Source organism: Garra rufa, chromosome 11 (assembly GCF_049309525.1).
Source record: "Garra rufa chromosome 11, GarRuf1.0, whole genome shotgun sequence".
Taxonomy (NCBI): Eukaryota; Metazoa; Chordata; class Actinopteri; order Cypriniformes; family Cyprinidae; genus Garra; species Garra rufa.
In genome coordinates this window covers 30,039,381-30,056,241 of record NC_133371.1, presented here as the reverse complement: position 1 = coordinate 30,056,241, position 16,861 = coordinate 30,039,381, and the positions used below count along the sequence as shown (strand labels likewise).

General features: G+C 35.6%; 1 protein-coding gene across 1 annotated transcript in view; it reads left to right on the top strand.

Moving 5' to 3' along the window:
• Positions 1-1,487: 1,487 nt before the first annotated feature.
• The window catches only part of cftr (CF transmembrane conductance regulator), a 35,010-nt gene continuing 19,636 nt past the window's right edge, over positions 1,488-16,861 (top strand). The window contains exons 1-13 of the mRNA XM_073851011.1: positions 1,488-1,780; positions 2,402-2,512; positions 3,458-3,569; positions 3,890-4,105; positions 4,236-4,325; positions 5,387-5,550; positions 6,015-6,140; positions 8,668-8,914; positions 9,797-9,889; positions 11,556-11,732; positions 12,145-12,336; positions 15,662-15,756; positions 16,297-16,383. Coding sequence (XP_073707112.1) covers positions 1,728-1,780; positions 2,402-2,512; positions 3,458-3,569; positions 3,890-4,105; positions 4,236-4,325; positions 5,387-5,550; positions 6,015-6,140; positions 8,668-8,914; positions 9,797-9,889; positions 11,556-11,732; positions 12,145-12,336; positions 15,662-15,756; positions 16,297-16,383 — 1,763 coding nt within the window. The 5' untranslated portion in view covers positions 1,488-1,727. The remainder of the gene's footprint in view (positions 1,781-2,401; positions 2,513-3,457; positions 3,570-3,889; positions 4,106-4,235; positions 4,326-5,386; positions 5,551-6,014; positions 6,141-8,667; positions 8,915-9,796; positions 9,890-11,555; positions 11,733-12,144; positions 12,337-15,661; positions 15,757-16,296; positions 16,384-16,861) is intronic.

The following is a 16,861-nucleotide window of genomic DNA, read 5'->3' as shown; positions in this document are numbered from 1 at the left end:
TTTACATTTACATTTTAAATTTTTCAGAATTATCACTCCAGTCTTCGGTGCCACGTGGTCCTTCAGTACTTATTCTAATATGCTGATTTGCTAACATAATAATAATAATAATAATAATAATAATAATAATAATAATAATAATAATAATAATAATAATTAATATTAATATTTAAAACAGATGAGTAAATTTTTCAAAATGGATCAAAAGAGAGGATAAAGAAATTTAAAATGCATTTCTATTTCAGATAAATGCTGTTCTTCTGCACGTTCTATTCATCAAAAAAAAAAACTGAAAAAATCTACTCAACTGTTTTCAACATCATCATCATAATAAAAGCTTTTGAAGCAGCAAATCAGAATATAGAATTATTTTTGAAGGAATGTGTGACTGGAGTAATGATGCTAAAAATCCAGCATTGAAATTACAGGAATAAATTACACTTTAAAATATATTAAAATAGAACAGAGTCATTTAAAATTTTACTGTTTTTGCTGTACTTTGGGTCAAACAAAGGCAAGCTTGGTGAGCAGAAGAGACTTTAAAAAACATTAAAAATCTTACTGTTCAAAAACTTTTGACTGGTGTACAAGTATATAAGATATATTCAAAATAGAAAACAAAATTTCTGATTATCCAAAGACTTTACTCTGTTTATAGTCAAATAGTATAGGCCATTAGTAAAGTGGTTAAGATACTAACTGTCAGTTTACTAAACTGGTCTGCTTTTGTGACTTCATGCATGCTGTAGCTTATCTGAAACTTTCTCAGGCTTTCTTATTGCAGTCTCTTGGACTTATCAAAACAATTATATAATTAACGTGGCTCCGCAAAGGCAGCCCTAGAACTAGCCTATATTACCATAGACTATGACACTCATAATTATTATAATAATTAATTTCAAAATGTCATATTCAATTTGATTTGTCCCCTTTTGCTTTAGTAGCAGCATTCAGCCTTCATACAAATCTATCATATTATCCATCATATTCTTTTTTAGAATTAAAAAAAGCATGTGCTTCAGTGGAAGCAAGAACATCTGACCTTTTATACAATAGAATTAAAATGGCCAGTGTCAGCAGATATGCTAATTTAATTAGTTACCTAGAAACAGTGCAGCATCTTAAATAGAAATTCTTTGTTAGACATAACATTATTTAGTTTTACAATATTGCGACTTTTGATCTGTTTTAATATGTCATTGATTTCTTACTAGACTAGAACTAGATTGAAAAGGTTTGGCCAGAATTATGAAATCAGGAAAGGTGCTAAACTAAACAATAGCTCCAATTGACTTTCGTATGTTAAAAGTATTGACGTTCTTTCGAGAACGTCAATACTTCTAACACATGAAACACCACGAGAATTCTCTGATGATGACACGCCACTTGCACTTGTAAAAGTAACACGTGAGCATTTCTGTAAAAGACTGACAGTTCGAGGATGACATGCCCAAAGGATCTGTGGCATTTGGGGCTGAGAGAGCGCACTTCTCTCACTGAATCACAGCGCTCCTCTCAGTATGCGGTCTTTATAAGCGCGTTACTTCTCATCAGCGACTTGAGATACGACAAATTCTCCTCATCTTCTGAATATTGGCAGCGAATATCGACTTCATCAGCGCTAAACTGTGCGCTCGGTGGAGGACAGCGCCTGCGATCTCCATTCAGCCGAGAGGCGCTAAGCTGACAGCCGATGTAAGCGGTGTCACCCCCGGGGTACTTTTAGGATGCAGAGATCACCTGTGGAGGATGCCAGCTGCCTCTCAAAATACTTCTTCTGGTAAGATGTGACCTAAAATATTAAACGTTTTAGATGTTTGCGTGTCCACGTTTGTGGTATTTAATAAATACATGGTATTTGTCTACTTTATTCACACGTGGAAGCAACTCAGACTGCACCTGATGATTGATATATTCGTAGACGTTTTAATAACAGCTACGTTTAATTTCAAACCATGTTGGAACTATGACCCTCTAAAAAAGATTTCTTTTTATTGCTTTACAAGTTTATAGGCTGTATAGGCTACATGTTTTAACAGTGTTTTCTCGCAACGTTTCCACAACGCCAAAAGTTGAAAAGTTAATTTAACCAGAGCAAATAGGCTACAGTAGACGTTCGCAAACAGAAGCTGGGTTCGACTGAGGTGGTAACCATAGTAACAGTGCGCCGTTCCAACGCGTTCCTTCAGCTATTTAGAATGACATAACATTGTAAAAATCACCAATGTTTTGTTTGAAATGTGTTAAAGAAAATATTGGTACGACAACAACATGAAATCAACATGAAGTTATCTGAATAATTCGTACACTCTAACGCGAGCGTGTTTATAATATATAAGTTCTCTTTAATAAAAATAATCACAATATTGAAGTTTTCAACGTTTGTTCTGATTGTTTGCAGGTGGACAAACCCTTTAATGAGAAAGGGTTTTAGGGAGAAACTGAAGCCATCTGATGTTTATCAAGCTCCCAGTCAAGATGCAGCAGACACCCTTGCAGAGCGTTTGGAAAAGTTAGTATTTGCATTCTCACCTTTTCCTGACATACTATTTAATTTGTGCTTTAAAACTGGTATTCTGTGTTTTTGTTAGTAATTCCTGAGTATATGTGACCCTGGACCACAAAACTAGTCATAAGTAGCACATTTCGTAGCAAAATGTTTCTTTTATGCCAAAAAATAAGACAATATTAGGTAAAGATCATGGTCCATGAAGATATTTAGCACATTTCCGCACATTTAGCACATTTTAGCACATATCTCGAACAAATATTGTCCTATCCTAACACACCATAAATCAATGGAAAGCTTACATTTGTAAACATTTGTAATACACTTGTATTTATTCAGCTTGACTGGTTTTGTGGTCCAGGGTCACATATTTTCCTCAACATGTCCTCCATTCGCTAACTAAAAACTTCTGGATGTAAATTGAGCAAATTTACATCATGAAGTGATTCAAACCGAATTCAAAGTCTTGGTTTCTACTGTGACTTTCAGAGTCCTCAATGCTTCTGTTACTCACCAGAGCCAAAAATCACACCTTTAGGTGTTTGTGTGAAAAGAATGGAGAAAAGAAGAATAAAGTGTAAAATGTCACCCTGCCCATTCCAGTAAAGTTCCACCCATGCCATGTCTCACACAAACAACAATACATCCATTCCAGTGCCCTGCTAATGGGCATCAAACGACCTTTTAAAGTGCCAGGCCCCTGGTGAGTGATAGATGATGAGCATTTCTGTTAATCCTCTAATGTGCAGTACTGCTGGGAATTTGAATTAACAGGTTGGAGCAGTCTCTGCCACTTCCCCAAGCTTGTCTTTGCTCTGTTTAATAAGTTCGTTAAATCACCTTGGTTATATAGGGGTGCACCAAACAATGTGGACCATACCCATTTTATTGTGGGTGGGTGGATGCTGTTTAACTGTTCCATTCAGTTTTCTCTCTTTCCCTAAACAGAGAATGGGACAGAGAAGTTGCATCTGGAAGAAAAAAGCCCAGTCTACTACGAGCACTGGCACGATGCTTCATATGGCCTTTTCTGTTATTCGGCTTGCTCCTATATATAGGCGTAAGTGTCCAAAAAGTTTCATCTTTTAATGTTCTTGAATTGGACTGTCGATCTCTAAATGCAACAGTTTAGTACAGTACAAGAGAGTCCAAACGTATAAAGTGTGCTGATTTGTTTGCACATGGGTGGATATTGTTAGCTCACTGGTATGAAGTTGTGTGATTCCTAGCTGTGTACTGCAGGTAGCAGTGCAGTGTGACTTTCTCAGAGAAGAACATCTTATTAGATTTTCTATGAATATACCTTTGACATCATTTTATATTTCTGTTTGAGTTTGTAAATTTGAATATGAAGATGTCACTTCTTTTACTGTTTTTCAGGAGGCCTCAAAAACAGTGCAGCCACAGCTTTTAGGGCGGATAATTGCATCATTTGACCCAGTACATGAACCAGAACGAGCCAATGGTTACTTTCTTGCCTTTGGTCTCGGCTTGCTGTTCACTGTCCGCTTTCTCCTGCTCCAGCCTGCCATGTTTGGGCTGCACCACCTGGGCATGCAGATCAGAATCGCACTCTTTAGCATAATCTATAAAAAGGTTTGTGTCATCTTACTCTGATACTAGTATCTTTCCTCAAATGATGGCTACAATTTTGCATAAAATATACAATAAAATAACAGTATATTCAAATAACAGTGTTTTAATTTCTCCTAATCTTGACCCTTAGACCTTAAAACTTTCTAGTCGGGTTTTGGACAAGATAAGCACAGGACAACTGGTCAGTCTGATGTCAGCCAACCTGGGCAAGTTTGATCAGGCAAGTATGAGAAGAACAAATCTCATATGTTTTCCCTTATGTTTGTTGGATGGTAAGTCACCTGTGATACTCTGTTTTTGTCTTTAAAGGGTTAATTCTGCCCAAAAAATCTGCCATTAATTATTCACCCACATGTTCTTCATCTTCGGAACAACAAATTAAGAGCTTACCCTGCATAGACAACTTGTTTAAGGCCCAGAACGGTAGTAAGGACATTGTTAAAATCCATGTCCATGTGTCAACAGTGCTTCAACCTTAAATTTATGAAGCTGTGAGAATACTTTTGTGCACAGAGAAAAAAAGACTTTATGCAACAAAATAATATGTAGTTCTTACTATTTTTCTGAGCTTCGAATGTGGTTGCTGCGTTACTGACTATGCATGGTCAGACAGTTTTTGGTTTTCATCACAAATATCTTAATTTGTGTTCTGAAGATGAACAAAGGTCTTATTGGTTTGGAACGACATGATGGTGAGTAATTAATGACAGAATTGTATTTTTTTAACCATAAAACACAACACTGTGCAAAAGAACAGCATCTTTTATAAGAATATAGAAGAAATCTTTTATAAGAATATAAAAGTCTATACTGTATTTATAACTTTCAAAAAATAACAAACTTTTAAACAGTAGTGTGTCTATGGCCAACTTGTAAAGAAAAGTGAGAGCTTGAGTCTAACGCAGAGGAGGCTGACCATTAGAAATGAATAAACTGCTGCTAGCATGTTGACTGAGCATTAAATTTAGCATAATGCTTCAGCGGGGAGCGTAGCTGAACTCTGGAACGTCCTAAGAAGGTAGAGCCAATGTGCTGAATATTGATACACTCTGTAAGTGGTCTGAAGCAATTAGCACCTGCGTTTAATGTGGGTTCTTCGACTGTCCTTTCCTTGGAATGTGTGAGATGGTTTTGTTATGTTTTGTACCACTGCAAATGCACAGAAGCTTCTAGGCGACAGCCTTTGACATAAATACATTTCAAACTTTTAAAGCGTTTTATTTTTAATTAATTACTAAAGTTTAATGCAATCCATGTTGCCTTTCATCTTTTTTTGTGCAGAGCCTGGGTATGGCCCATTTTGTATGGATATCGCCATTGCAGTGCATCCTGTGTACAGGACTTATCTGGGAACTCATTGATGTCAACAGCTTCTGTGCACTTGCCGCTATCTCTTTACTAGGTGTCCTACAGGCCTTTCTCTCACATAAAATGGGTCCTTACAAGTAAGTCTCAAAATTACCAAAAAGCAAATCTTGCCCAAAGACATTCCCATTGACAGATTCAAACTGGCACAGATTTGTTTGAGAGATGTCTCTCCAAATACGCTCCCACAGAAACACACATTCCAGCTGTGATTCATGCTGGTTAAAGGCTTTGAAGAGTTTGGACAGGTAGTTCGCTGCTGCATCTGTAATCAGGAGGCTGGTTAGCCTTGTGCCTTTGAGAAATGTAAACAATGTTGGTCAGAACTGCTGCTGAGACAGATTACCACACATATAAACTCACAATCAGGTTTGATTCAGTATGTATATTGTCTGTGTTCAGTGCCTTCACTCATGAGACACCATTGTAGTCATTAGTCAGATGTATTAAACACCCACATTAAAGTTTCTTATGTACAGGATGTGAATTTCTGTCAGAACAGTCACTTCATTCCAATTTTCTTTCTCCTTCTGTTTTCCTTTAGAGCACAAAAGGTGCTACTGACTAACAGACGGTTGGCTCTGACCTCAGAGATCATGGAGAACCTTCATTCAGTAAAGGCCTATGGCTGGGAGGAGATTATGGAGACCCTCATCAGGAACATTAGACAGTAAGTTCCAAACAGTTTTGTAGGAACTCACTTATTAAATCACTAAATGGGTCATTTAATTAAAGAATTAGTTCACTTCTAGAATAAAAAAATCAGATAATTTACTCACCCAAATGTCATCCAAGATGTTCATGTCTTTCTTTCTTCAGTGGAAAAAAATGTAAGGTTTTTGAGGAAAACATTCCAGGATTTTTCTCAATATAGTGGACTTCAGTGGGACCCAAAATTGCAGCTTTAAAGAGCTCTACACAATCCTAGCTGAAGAATAAGGGTCTTGTCTAGCGAAACAATTGGTCATTTTCTAAAAAAAAAAAAAAAAAAAAAAAAAAATATATATATATATATATATATATATATACAGTCAAGCCCAAAATTATTCATACCCCTGGGAAATTCTGACTTAAAGTTACTTTTATTCAACCAGCAAGTTTTTTTGACCGGAAACGACACAGGCTTCTCCCAAAAGATAATAAAATAATGTACAAGAGGCATCATTGTGAAAAAAAATATTACTCATCTTTTATTTATGTCTCCACTGGTATTTTTGCCCATTCATATTTAGCGATGAACTCCAACTCTTTCAGGTTGAAGTGTGTCCTTGCCATCACCCTGATCTTTAGCTCCCTCCACAGATTCTCAATTGGATTTAAGTCAGGACTCCTGCTGGGCCACTGCAAAACGTTAATGTTTTGTCTGCTAACCATTTCTTCACCACTTTGCTCTGTGTTTTGGGTCATTGTCGTGTTGAAATATCCACTGGTGCCCAAGGCCAAGTTTCTCTGCAGACTGCCTGATGTTGTTGTTGAGAATTTTGATGTATTGCTCCTTTTTCATGGTGCCGTTTACTGTGATTAGGTTCCCTGGTCCACTGGCTAAACCCACCACCATGTTTGACAGTGGGGATGGTGTTCTTAGGGTTGAAGACTTCTCTTTTTTTACGCCAAATGAAGGCTACATCATAGTGGCCAAACAATTCAATTTTTGTTTCATCTGACCATAAAACAGAAGACCAGAAGTCGTCTTCTTTGTCCAGAAGAGCATTTGCAAAGGCCAAGCAGGCCGCCCGTGGAACCCAGCAGTGTGCAGTGTCCGTTGGACTGTCTGCCTTGAGATGTTGCCACCAGCAGAGCCCAGATTTATCAGGATGGCCTTGGTTTGGACTATTTGGAATGGTATAGAACTTTGGATTTTCCCATAGACTGTGACAGTTTGCAAAGGTTATGAATAATTTTGGACATGCCACTTTTTGCTCAAATGTAAATAAAAGCTGAGAAATATTTTTTCCACAATGATGCCTCTTGTACATCATCTTATTATCTTTGGGAGAAGCCTGTGTCATTTCTGGTCAAAAAAAACTTGCAGTAACTTTAAGTCAGAATCTGCCAGGGGTATGAATAATTTCGGGCTTGACTGTACACATTTTTTAACCACAAATGTACGTCTTGCACTAGTTTGACTTCATGGATTACATAGTCAGGTTGAAAAGGTCAAGCGTGATGTAGATTGAGGTACTAACGTGAACGTGCAAAGAAAGTCAAACGCTCTTTACAAAAAACAACGTCAATGATGTTTTTCGCCCTACCCTACCTTTTTTAACCAGAGTACACTGTTGAAGAACAAACCATGTGTGGCATCGTAGAGCTAGTGCACGATGAGTATTTGTGGTTAAAGTATATACTTTTTTTTTTTTTTAAGAAAATGAAAAATCCTGGAATGTTTTCCTCAGAAACCCTAATTTATTTTTGACTGAAGAAAGACAGACATGAACATATTGGATGACATGGGTGTGATTAAATTATCAGAAAGTGAACTTATCCTTTAAAGTCAATAATAACAGTTACAGTTGCTATTTTAAGTTAATTGCATTTCTCTCCTAATGTTTTAAGTTCTTTCATAAGAGATTTTGGATCAGAGAAACTTGAAGCCACAGTCTCCCACTGTTTCTCTGTAGTATTACATTTATGGCAGCACACGGTATGCCTTTGTGTTTTTATTATCAGCTCAGTCTCGGAGAATCAATGTGTCACTGTTTTTTTAGCTATTTGATATCTCATGACACAGCCTCCAAATATCCTACCTACCCATCTGACATTCTCCTTTAATGTAAGGCAAAGCAAGTTTATTTATATGGCACATATACAACAAAGTATTTTACATAAAAAGGGTTTAAAATAATTATGAAATAATCACAAAATATGCTAAAGGAATACAAATAACAATAATCTGAAAGGGAAAGTTAACCCAAAAATGAAAATTCTGTAATTAATTACTCACCCTCATGTCGTTCCAAACCTGTAATACATTTGTTCATCTTTGAACACAAATTAAGATATTTTTGGTTAAATCTGTTATGGCCCAGAAAGGTAGTAAGGACATTGTTACAATAGTCCATGACAGTTATACAAAATAGTATACTCATTTTTTGGCTCAGTGGGAGCATATACAGGTTGAGCAAAGGTTGTGCAAGAATTGAACTTTGAGTGACTCTGCATGTTTGTCATTCTTTCTTCTTGTAAACTGTTTGTAGGGATGAAGTGAAGCTGACCAGGAAGATTGGCTCTCTGCGCTACTTCTACAGCTCTGCATACTTTTTCTCAGCCATCTTTGTGATTGTGGCCGCAGCCGTGCCTCACGCCCTCAGCCGTGGTATAAACCTGCGTCGCATATTCACCACTCTCTCCTACTGTATGGTGCTGCGTATGACAGTCACTCGACAACTGCCCGGCTCCATCCAGATGTGGTATGACACCATGCGGCTTATCTGGAAGATTGAAGTGAGTCTACACACTCTAACACTAGCACAAGTGCAGCACGTTCTCATGGTCCCTGTGTGCTACACCATGAATTACGACTTAAAAAATATTAGGGGTGTCAGATGATTAGAATAATTGCACAATTTGAAAAAATATATAAAATGTAATTTTAAAATATAATAATTTGGTAAACTTTTGTGGTTGACTCTTAGTGTAAACTACATACAGTACAGATTTTGCTTTGTTTACATTAAGAGGAAGATTTACTAACTAAATAATTTGTGCATTTTTGTAATAATGCCATATTAGTAATATTAATTCTAATGCTAAATGATATCTGCTATAATATGATCCTGGACCACAAAAACCAGTCGTAAGTAGCATAGGTATATTTGCAGCAATAGCCAACAATACATTGTGTGAGTCAAAATGATACATTTTTATTTTATGCCAAAAATCATTGGGATATTAAGTAAAGATGTTCCATGAAGATATTTTTGTAAATTTCCTACCGTAACTATGTCAAAACGTAATTTTTGATTAGTAATATACATTGCTAAGAACTTTATTTGGACAACTTTAAAGGTGATTTTCTCAATATTTCATTTTTTGGCACCCTCAGATTTGAGATTTTTACATTTTTGTATCTCAGCCAAATATTGTCCTATCCTAACAATACCATACATCAATGGAAAGCTTATTTATTTAGCTTTCAGATGATGTATACATCTCAGTTTTAAAAATGTATCCTTATGACTGGTTTTGTGGTCCAGAGTCATGGCATCAGCATTTTATTGCGTAATGCTGTAAACTGTACTGAACTCTGAGAGAGTGTTGCTGTTACTGTGGTCTTCTCTATATTCAGAGCTCTACCTAAAGCTTTTACTCACTTGTTTTCTCAAGGAATTTCTTAGTAAGGAAGAATACAAGTTGATGGAATATGATCTCAGCATCACTGAGCTGGAACTTAAGGATGTGACTGCTTCTTGGGATGAGGTATAGTTATGCTTTGCATTCATAGTCTTTTGGATTAGGGATAGTTCACCCAAAAGTGAAAATTCTGTCATTAATTACTCACCCTCATGTTGTTCCAAACCCGTCAGACCTTTTTTTTTTCGGAACACAAATTAAGGTATTTTTGATGAAATCCGATAGCTTTCTGACCCTGCATAGACAGGGCCAGAAAGGTAGTAAGGACTTTAATAAAATAGTCCATGTGACATCAGTGCTTCAACTGTAATGTTAAAAAGCTATGAGAATACTGTTTACGAAAACAAAAATATCGACTTTAGTTACCTCTTTCTTTTCTTCCGTGCATTAGTCTTAGACATGGAAGAGAAGAAATTGTTGAATGAAGCCATTTTTTTTTCTTTGCGCACAAAAAAATTCTCGTAGCTTTATAAAATTAAGGTGGACCCACTAATGTGACACATGGGCTAATTTAATGATGTCTTTACTGCCTTTCTGGGCCTTGAACATATGAGTTGTGTTGCTGTCTGTGCAGGGTCAGAAAGCCCTTGGATTTCATCACAAATAACTTAATTTGTGTTTCGAAGATGAACGAAGTCTTACGGGTTTGGAATGGATGGATGGAGGATGAGTAATTAATGACAGAACATTCTTTTTTGTGTGAGATATCCCTTTAAGAACATTTAAGAACACTCTCCTGGATTTCTATTCTGTATCATCAGATCCTTACCTTTCTTTTGAAAAAAGATTGATTATTTTCTTTTCGTTTCTTTTTGAATTAGAAGCATGTTTAGAGAACTAATTGCAATGCTCTCTGTAGATTGTTTCTCAGTCAATTTGAATATGAATTGCATGTTCAGTTCAGTTGTTTCAAGGCTAATGACCCATGAAGCCTAACTTAGGTCAACGATTAACCCTAAGTAAGTCAGGTCCTTCTTCTATTCTTGTAAAGGTCTCATCTTCCCTGCCCTATGGGAACATGTTTGGTTTCGTTTCAGTGAGACTGTCATGTACTTAAAGGGACAGTTCACCCAAAAATTAAATTTCTATCATTATTTCTCACCCTCATGTTGTTCCAAACCGTAAGACCTTTGCTCATCTTCAGAAGACAAATTAAGATATTTTTGATGAAATCCGAGAGCTTTCTGACCCTGCATAGACAGCAACACAACTACCACGTTCAAGACCCAGAAAGGTAGTAAGGACATCTTTAAAATAGTCCATGTGACACCAGTGGTTCAGTCATAATGCTATGAATCTATGAAATATTGGCTTTATTCAACAATTTCATATCTTCAGTATCAGTTTTATCGACACGCTCATAGTTTCATAAAATTAAATTTGAATTACTGATGTCACATGGACTATTTTATCAATGTCTTTACTACTTTTCTGGGCCTTAAACATGTCAGTTGCATTGCTGTCTATACAGGGTCAGAAAGCTCTTGTATTTCATCTTAATTTGTGTTCCGAAGAACAAAGGTCTTATGGGTTTGGAACGACATGAGGGTGAGTAATTATTGACAGAATTTTCATTTTTGGGTGAACTATCCCTTTAAAGCACATTAGGCGATATTCTAAATTGTATTACTTTTCAGCATTTAAAAAGCAAAAAACAATATTCAATATTTTTAATGCATTCAGTGTGCATGTGTAGCACAGTGTAAATACCTACTATTTGTGTTTTTTCCAGGGTCCTGTTGAACTTTTGGAAAGGATAAAACAGGAGAACAAAGCTAATGGCCATCACAATGGAGATGCGGGCCTCTTCTTTACCAACCTATATGTGACTCCCGTACTGAAGGACATTAGTTTGAACCTAAAGAAAGGAGAGATGTTGGCTGTTACTGGTTCTATGGGATCTGGGAAGGTAGAAGTGCTTGCCATTATTTTAAAATCTGTCATGAATATATATCAATGCAAGTTGTACAGAAATGTTAAATAATATATGTATTATGTACATGAATACAATTAATTATATATTTAATATATTTATTATTATTGTTTAATGTATAATTTATTTTAAATTAAAAAAAAAAAAAAAGAATTTTTCGACTTCTTTTCAGTCAGAATGAACAATTCCAACCAAAAATTTACAATTATAACAATTATAGTGAATAAATAAAAGGCCAAGTATACTACAGTGTGAAGTCTTAAATAAGCTGAAGAATAAGCTAAGATATAATAGGATAAGTAAAGCTAGCCATATAAGAGAAAGCAAACATTTGCTTAAAGGAAACTGTACAGTTGTCATTGTTCAGACATAATGTCTGTATTTATAGAGTTCATTGTTGATGACCATCCTCGGGGAGCTGGTTCCCTCCTCTGGGAAGATCCGACACAGCGGTCGAATCTCCTACTCCTCCCAAACAGCCTGGATCATGCATGGCACCATCCGAGACAACATCCTTTTCGGTCTGGCCTATGATGAGTATCGCTACAAGAGCGTGGTCAAAGCATGCCAGCTCGAGGAGGTACTGACAAATTAATACTCTTCTGTCCACTCTTTGTCTCTCTCATTTCCTTAGTTCTACTCCCATCTACAATTTCTCAGTTGTATTTCAGTCCCTCTGTCTACAGTATATTGCTTGACCTCACACGTCTCTTTTCTCAACCTAACTAGTCCTCCTCTGTCTTCTCTCATGTTTTTGGCTCTAGGTTTGTTTCTGTTTCTGTCTTCCCTTTCTCTCTCCCTCCCTCTCTCTGTTTCTCTCTCTCTTTCTACATGGAATGCTCACCTGGCAATTGAACTGAGAACCTTTGTTAGACGTAGAACTGTGTCATATTACTCCACTCATGGTTTTCTCCCCTCACCCTCAATCTCTTGATACCAAATCAGCCAATCGCGTGCAGCTATCAGCAGCCAAAGAGTTGAGTGACAGGCCCCTTGTTTAATTGAGTCTTACATGAAAAGACGGCCAGGAGATCTGCTGAGAACTCATTCATATCCAGGCATTAAGCTGACGTGTGAGATTTATTCGTGCTAGTGAATGAGATTTGTGTAGGGAAAATCATATTGCAAGGCTTTGCAAACACTGTAAAAACTTAGATTCTAGTAACAAAAATAAAGATTTCACATTTTCAGAGAATATGTGTGAGTCTTAAGTAGCTTTGTGCTTTTTTTATGCCAAAAATAATTAGGATGTTAATTAAAGACCATGTTCCATGAAGATAAATCTCCTACCGTAAATACAGTACAGACCAAAAGTTTGGACACACCTTCTCATTCAAATGATTGAGAAGGTGTGTTCAAACTTTTGGTCTGTACTGTATATTTTTCTGTTTATTAAAGTTTTTACTCTACATTTGTGCAGTTTGCAGTGGGTTAGTGATATTTTTTAAATATATATAAATCAATAAATAAATATTTTTAAATGGGTTTTTATACAAAAACTGCTTTTTTATGCAAAATTCACTTTATAAAAGACCCACATTTCTAAATTTAATTCATGGGGATAACACGGATAATTTCACATGGTTTAGTGTAAGATTTTTTTTAAAAGTCAAAAAAAACAACTACAAATAACTTTTACCAGTAGGTGGCTGCAGAGCTCCACTATTTGCTATTTGCTATTTGACCACCTGAAAGATATTTTTTCACAAGTTTTTTCAGTTGAATTCATATCTACAGTACAGACCAAAAGTTTGGACACACCTGAATGAGAAGGTGTGTCCAAACTTTTGGTCTGTACTGTATATCAACACTTCATTTTTGATTAGTAATATGTGTTGGTAAGAACTTGAACAACTTTAAAGGCAATTTTCTCAGTATTTAGATTTATCTTTTGTCATTCCAGATTTTTAAATAGTTGTATCTCATCCAAATATTGTAATAACAAACCACACATCAACGGAAAGCTTATTTATTTAATATTGATTGTTTATGATTGTGATTATGATTTATGATCTCAATTAAAAAAATTGACCCTTATGACTGGTTTTGTTGTCCAGGGTCACATAGAGTGAATAGTGAATTTTTTTCCACCCACAAAATTGGCAAATATAGTTTTTTTTCTTGTTCTAAGCATAAATCTGACAGAACTGATAGAAGTTTAGACTGAAAACAAGAAAAAATGGCTAATTAGGCAAGAAAAATGTAACTTTATTTAAAAATATATAAAATATTCTTAAAATAAGTCACACAAAACATATTTTTAAAATGCATTTTTACAGATTATTTTATAAAAGTTTTTTTCACTTTTTATTTCAATAATTTTGCACCAACAATATAATCAATATTCTGTTTATTAAAGCCAAGTATGAAAATCATCAAGAATATGTTCAGCTGTACTTTTTATTAGTTCATTTTTAACTACTTTTGCATTTTTTGTATCATCAAAGCTTGGTAAATATTGGTCACAGACACAGAGATTTACTTTAAATTTCACTAAGCTGATTACTCACAAAAAATGTGTGTTTTTTATGCCATTTTAAGTTTTATTTTGACCTAGCAAAGTGGTAATATTTAAGTGTGTGAGTTGTTTACTTTCTTTTTCTAATTATTCTTCCCATTAACGCCATTATATTGTTCATTCAGACTGATTTGCGAGCACGCACAAACACAAGGGGTGGGATTTATCACATAAAACAATCGCAGCCGAGCATAACCAGACATATCCAATCATATTGTGGTGGACTAACTTTCCCCCATTCATTCTCAATTACCCCCCACCAAACTGACTGTGCGCTTTAGGGTTCTGTTAAAACTCAATGGGCTCAGGGGAGGTGAAAAAGAGATTATTTTCTTAGATATTTAATCGTAATTAATTAACATAGTGTGTTTCTTATCATTTACAGTGTGTGTCAGTTCCCATGTTTCCCATAGGGAGAAAAGTGAACATGTTTCCTCTCAAACAAAGCATGTTTTCACAGTAAATGGTGATTACAAGCACAATTTATGACTGTTTGTTACGAAACATTGAGACTGTAACAACAGAAGATCTTACAGAGTGATGTGAGGTGGCTATTGTCATTACAATGGTAGGCTAGGCCATAACAACATAGTGTGAGAAGTTAGCCGTTTGTGTGCTAACTAGCAAGAAACTACAAAGTGTTATTTTTTGTACATGATGAGTCTTTATTCAGTGTATGCTTATAGATCAAGATGCAGACACTTGCGCTTTCCCAGCATACATACTTAAATCTTCTGAGTCACGCGTTTGAAACAAGCTCTCAATGCAAACAGCAAGACTAGTGGGATCTAATAAATGGATTTGTGGAGTCTTTAAAATGTAAAGTGGAAACGCCCAAGTTTAGTGGGCTTGTGTTATCCGTGTATTGCCTTTGTGCCACTGATATACTAGCATTTCGGTTCTTATTCGTGTTGTGTCTAGGCAGTAAACCCTGGCATTTCCATCTTGAAGACTGATTTGTTTGTGTAGGGTTTTAAAATCTTTCACACTGTATCACTGCGTTTAATTATTATTTTTAATGCTCCCACAATGGACAAACAGAGTTGATGACAAGGTAAGTACTACCTGAGAGTTATTAATCTCATGTGTTATGTGGTCCTTGTTAAGAAAGAAAACTTAAACCAGACTAACATAAAGACCAACAAACCATTTTTATTGTGGTTTAAGTTTTTTAAAGCATGAGTGTTTTCAGTCATTTATGTCGAAAAGTTTTTTAAATGCCAAACACGCAGTTTACCAACTATTCCTGCAGAAATTGTATGTTTTGTCTTGTGTCTGCATACGTGAGTCTTGTAAAATAGCATGTGGTGGTTGGCTTTCCCTGAATGTCTCAAAATGTCTTACTTTCCTTTGCTCTGTGTGATGATATTGTCTGTTTTATTAATAGGATCTGGCTGCTCTTCCTGAGAAGGATAAGACGCCTATGGCTGAGGGGGGTTTAAACCTGAGTGGGGGTCAGAAGGCACGTGTGGCTCTAGCCAGGTATGTCACACATTTCCTCACCTGCACTAAAGCATCTCTCAACTCCTCAGATGTACACCAGCACCTGTATTTTAAGCCACACTGGAGTCTTCATTTGCCCCATGGCAGCTCTTTCCCACAGAAATTTAGGGAAGAAAGTAAATCATACATGCGTGACTGTCAAAACACATTGTTACATCATATCAGGAAGTTTGTTCTTGGATCTCTTTTGGATTTACATGCCTATAAACTCAATGTTAAATCTGACAATTTAATACAATCTCACAGACATAAATAAAATGGGAGTTTGACAGGTTTTTATTGTTTGTTTTTTTGTAACAAGGCTTCCCTATGGGAACTCTGCTGTGACATAATTAACTTTTTTAGCAAAGTTTATATATGTTAGTACGTCTTATTATAGTGTGCAGAGTTTGCCATATTAAAATATTCCTCCAAACTTCATTGAATAAACTACATGTTTACTTTATAATAAACTTCATTTGTATATAAATTAGTTACATTTATTTGTATATGTTATTAAATGTATTTTTTTCTTCACAGGGCTATTTACAGAGATGCTGACGTTTACCTGCTTGATGCACCATTTACTCACCTGGATATTGCAACTGAAAAAGAAATATTTGACAAGTATGTACATGGATTATTTAACTAAATAATGAACTAGCTCATTTACTGTACAGACCAAAAGTTTGGACACACCTTCTCATTCAAATGATTGAGAAGGTGTGTTCAAACTTTTGGTCTGTACTGTATATTTTTCCGTTTATTAAAGTTTTTACTCTACATTTGTGCAGTTTTCAGTGGGTTAGTGATATTTTTTAAATATATATAAATTAATAAATAAATATTTTTTAAATGGGTTTTTATACAAAAACTGCTTTTTTATGTAAAATTCACTTTATAAAAGACCCACATTTCTAACTTTAATTCATGGGGATAACATGGATAATTTCACATGGTTTAGTGTAAGATTTTTGCCCATCTTTTGGAAAATCCAGTTTTAAAAGTAAAAAAAAAACAACTACCAATAGCTTTTACCAGTAGGTGGCTGCAGAGCTCCACTATTTGCTATTTGCTATTTGACCACCTGAAAGATATTTTTTCA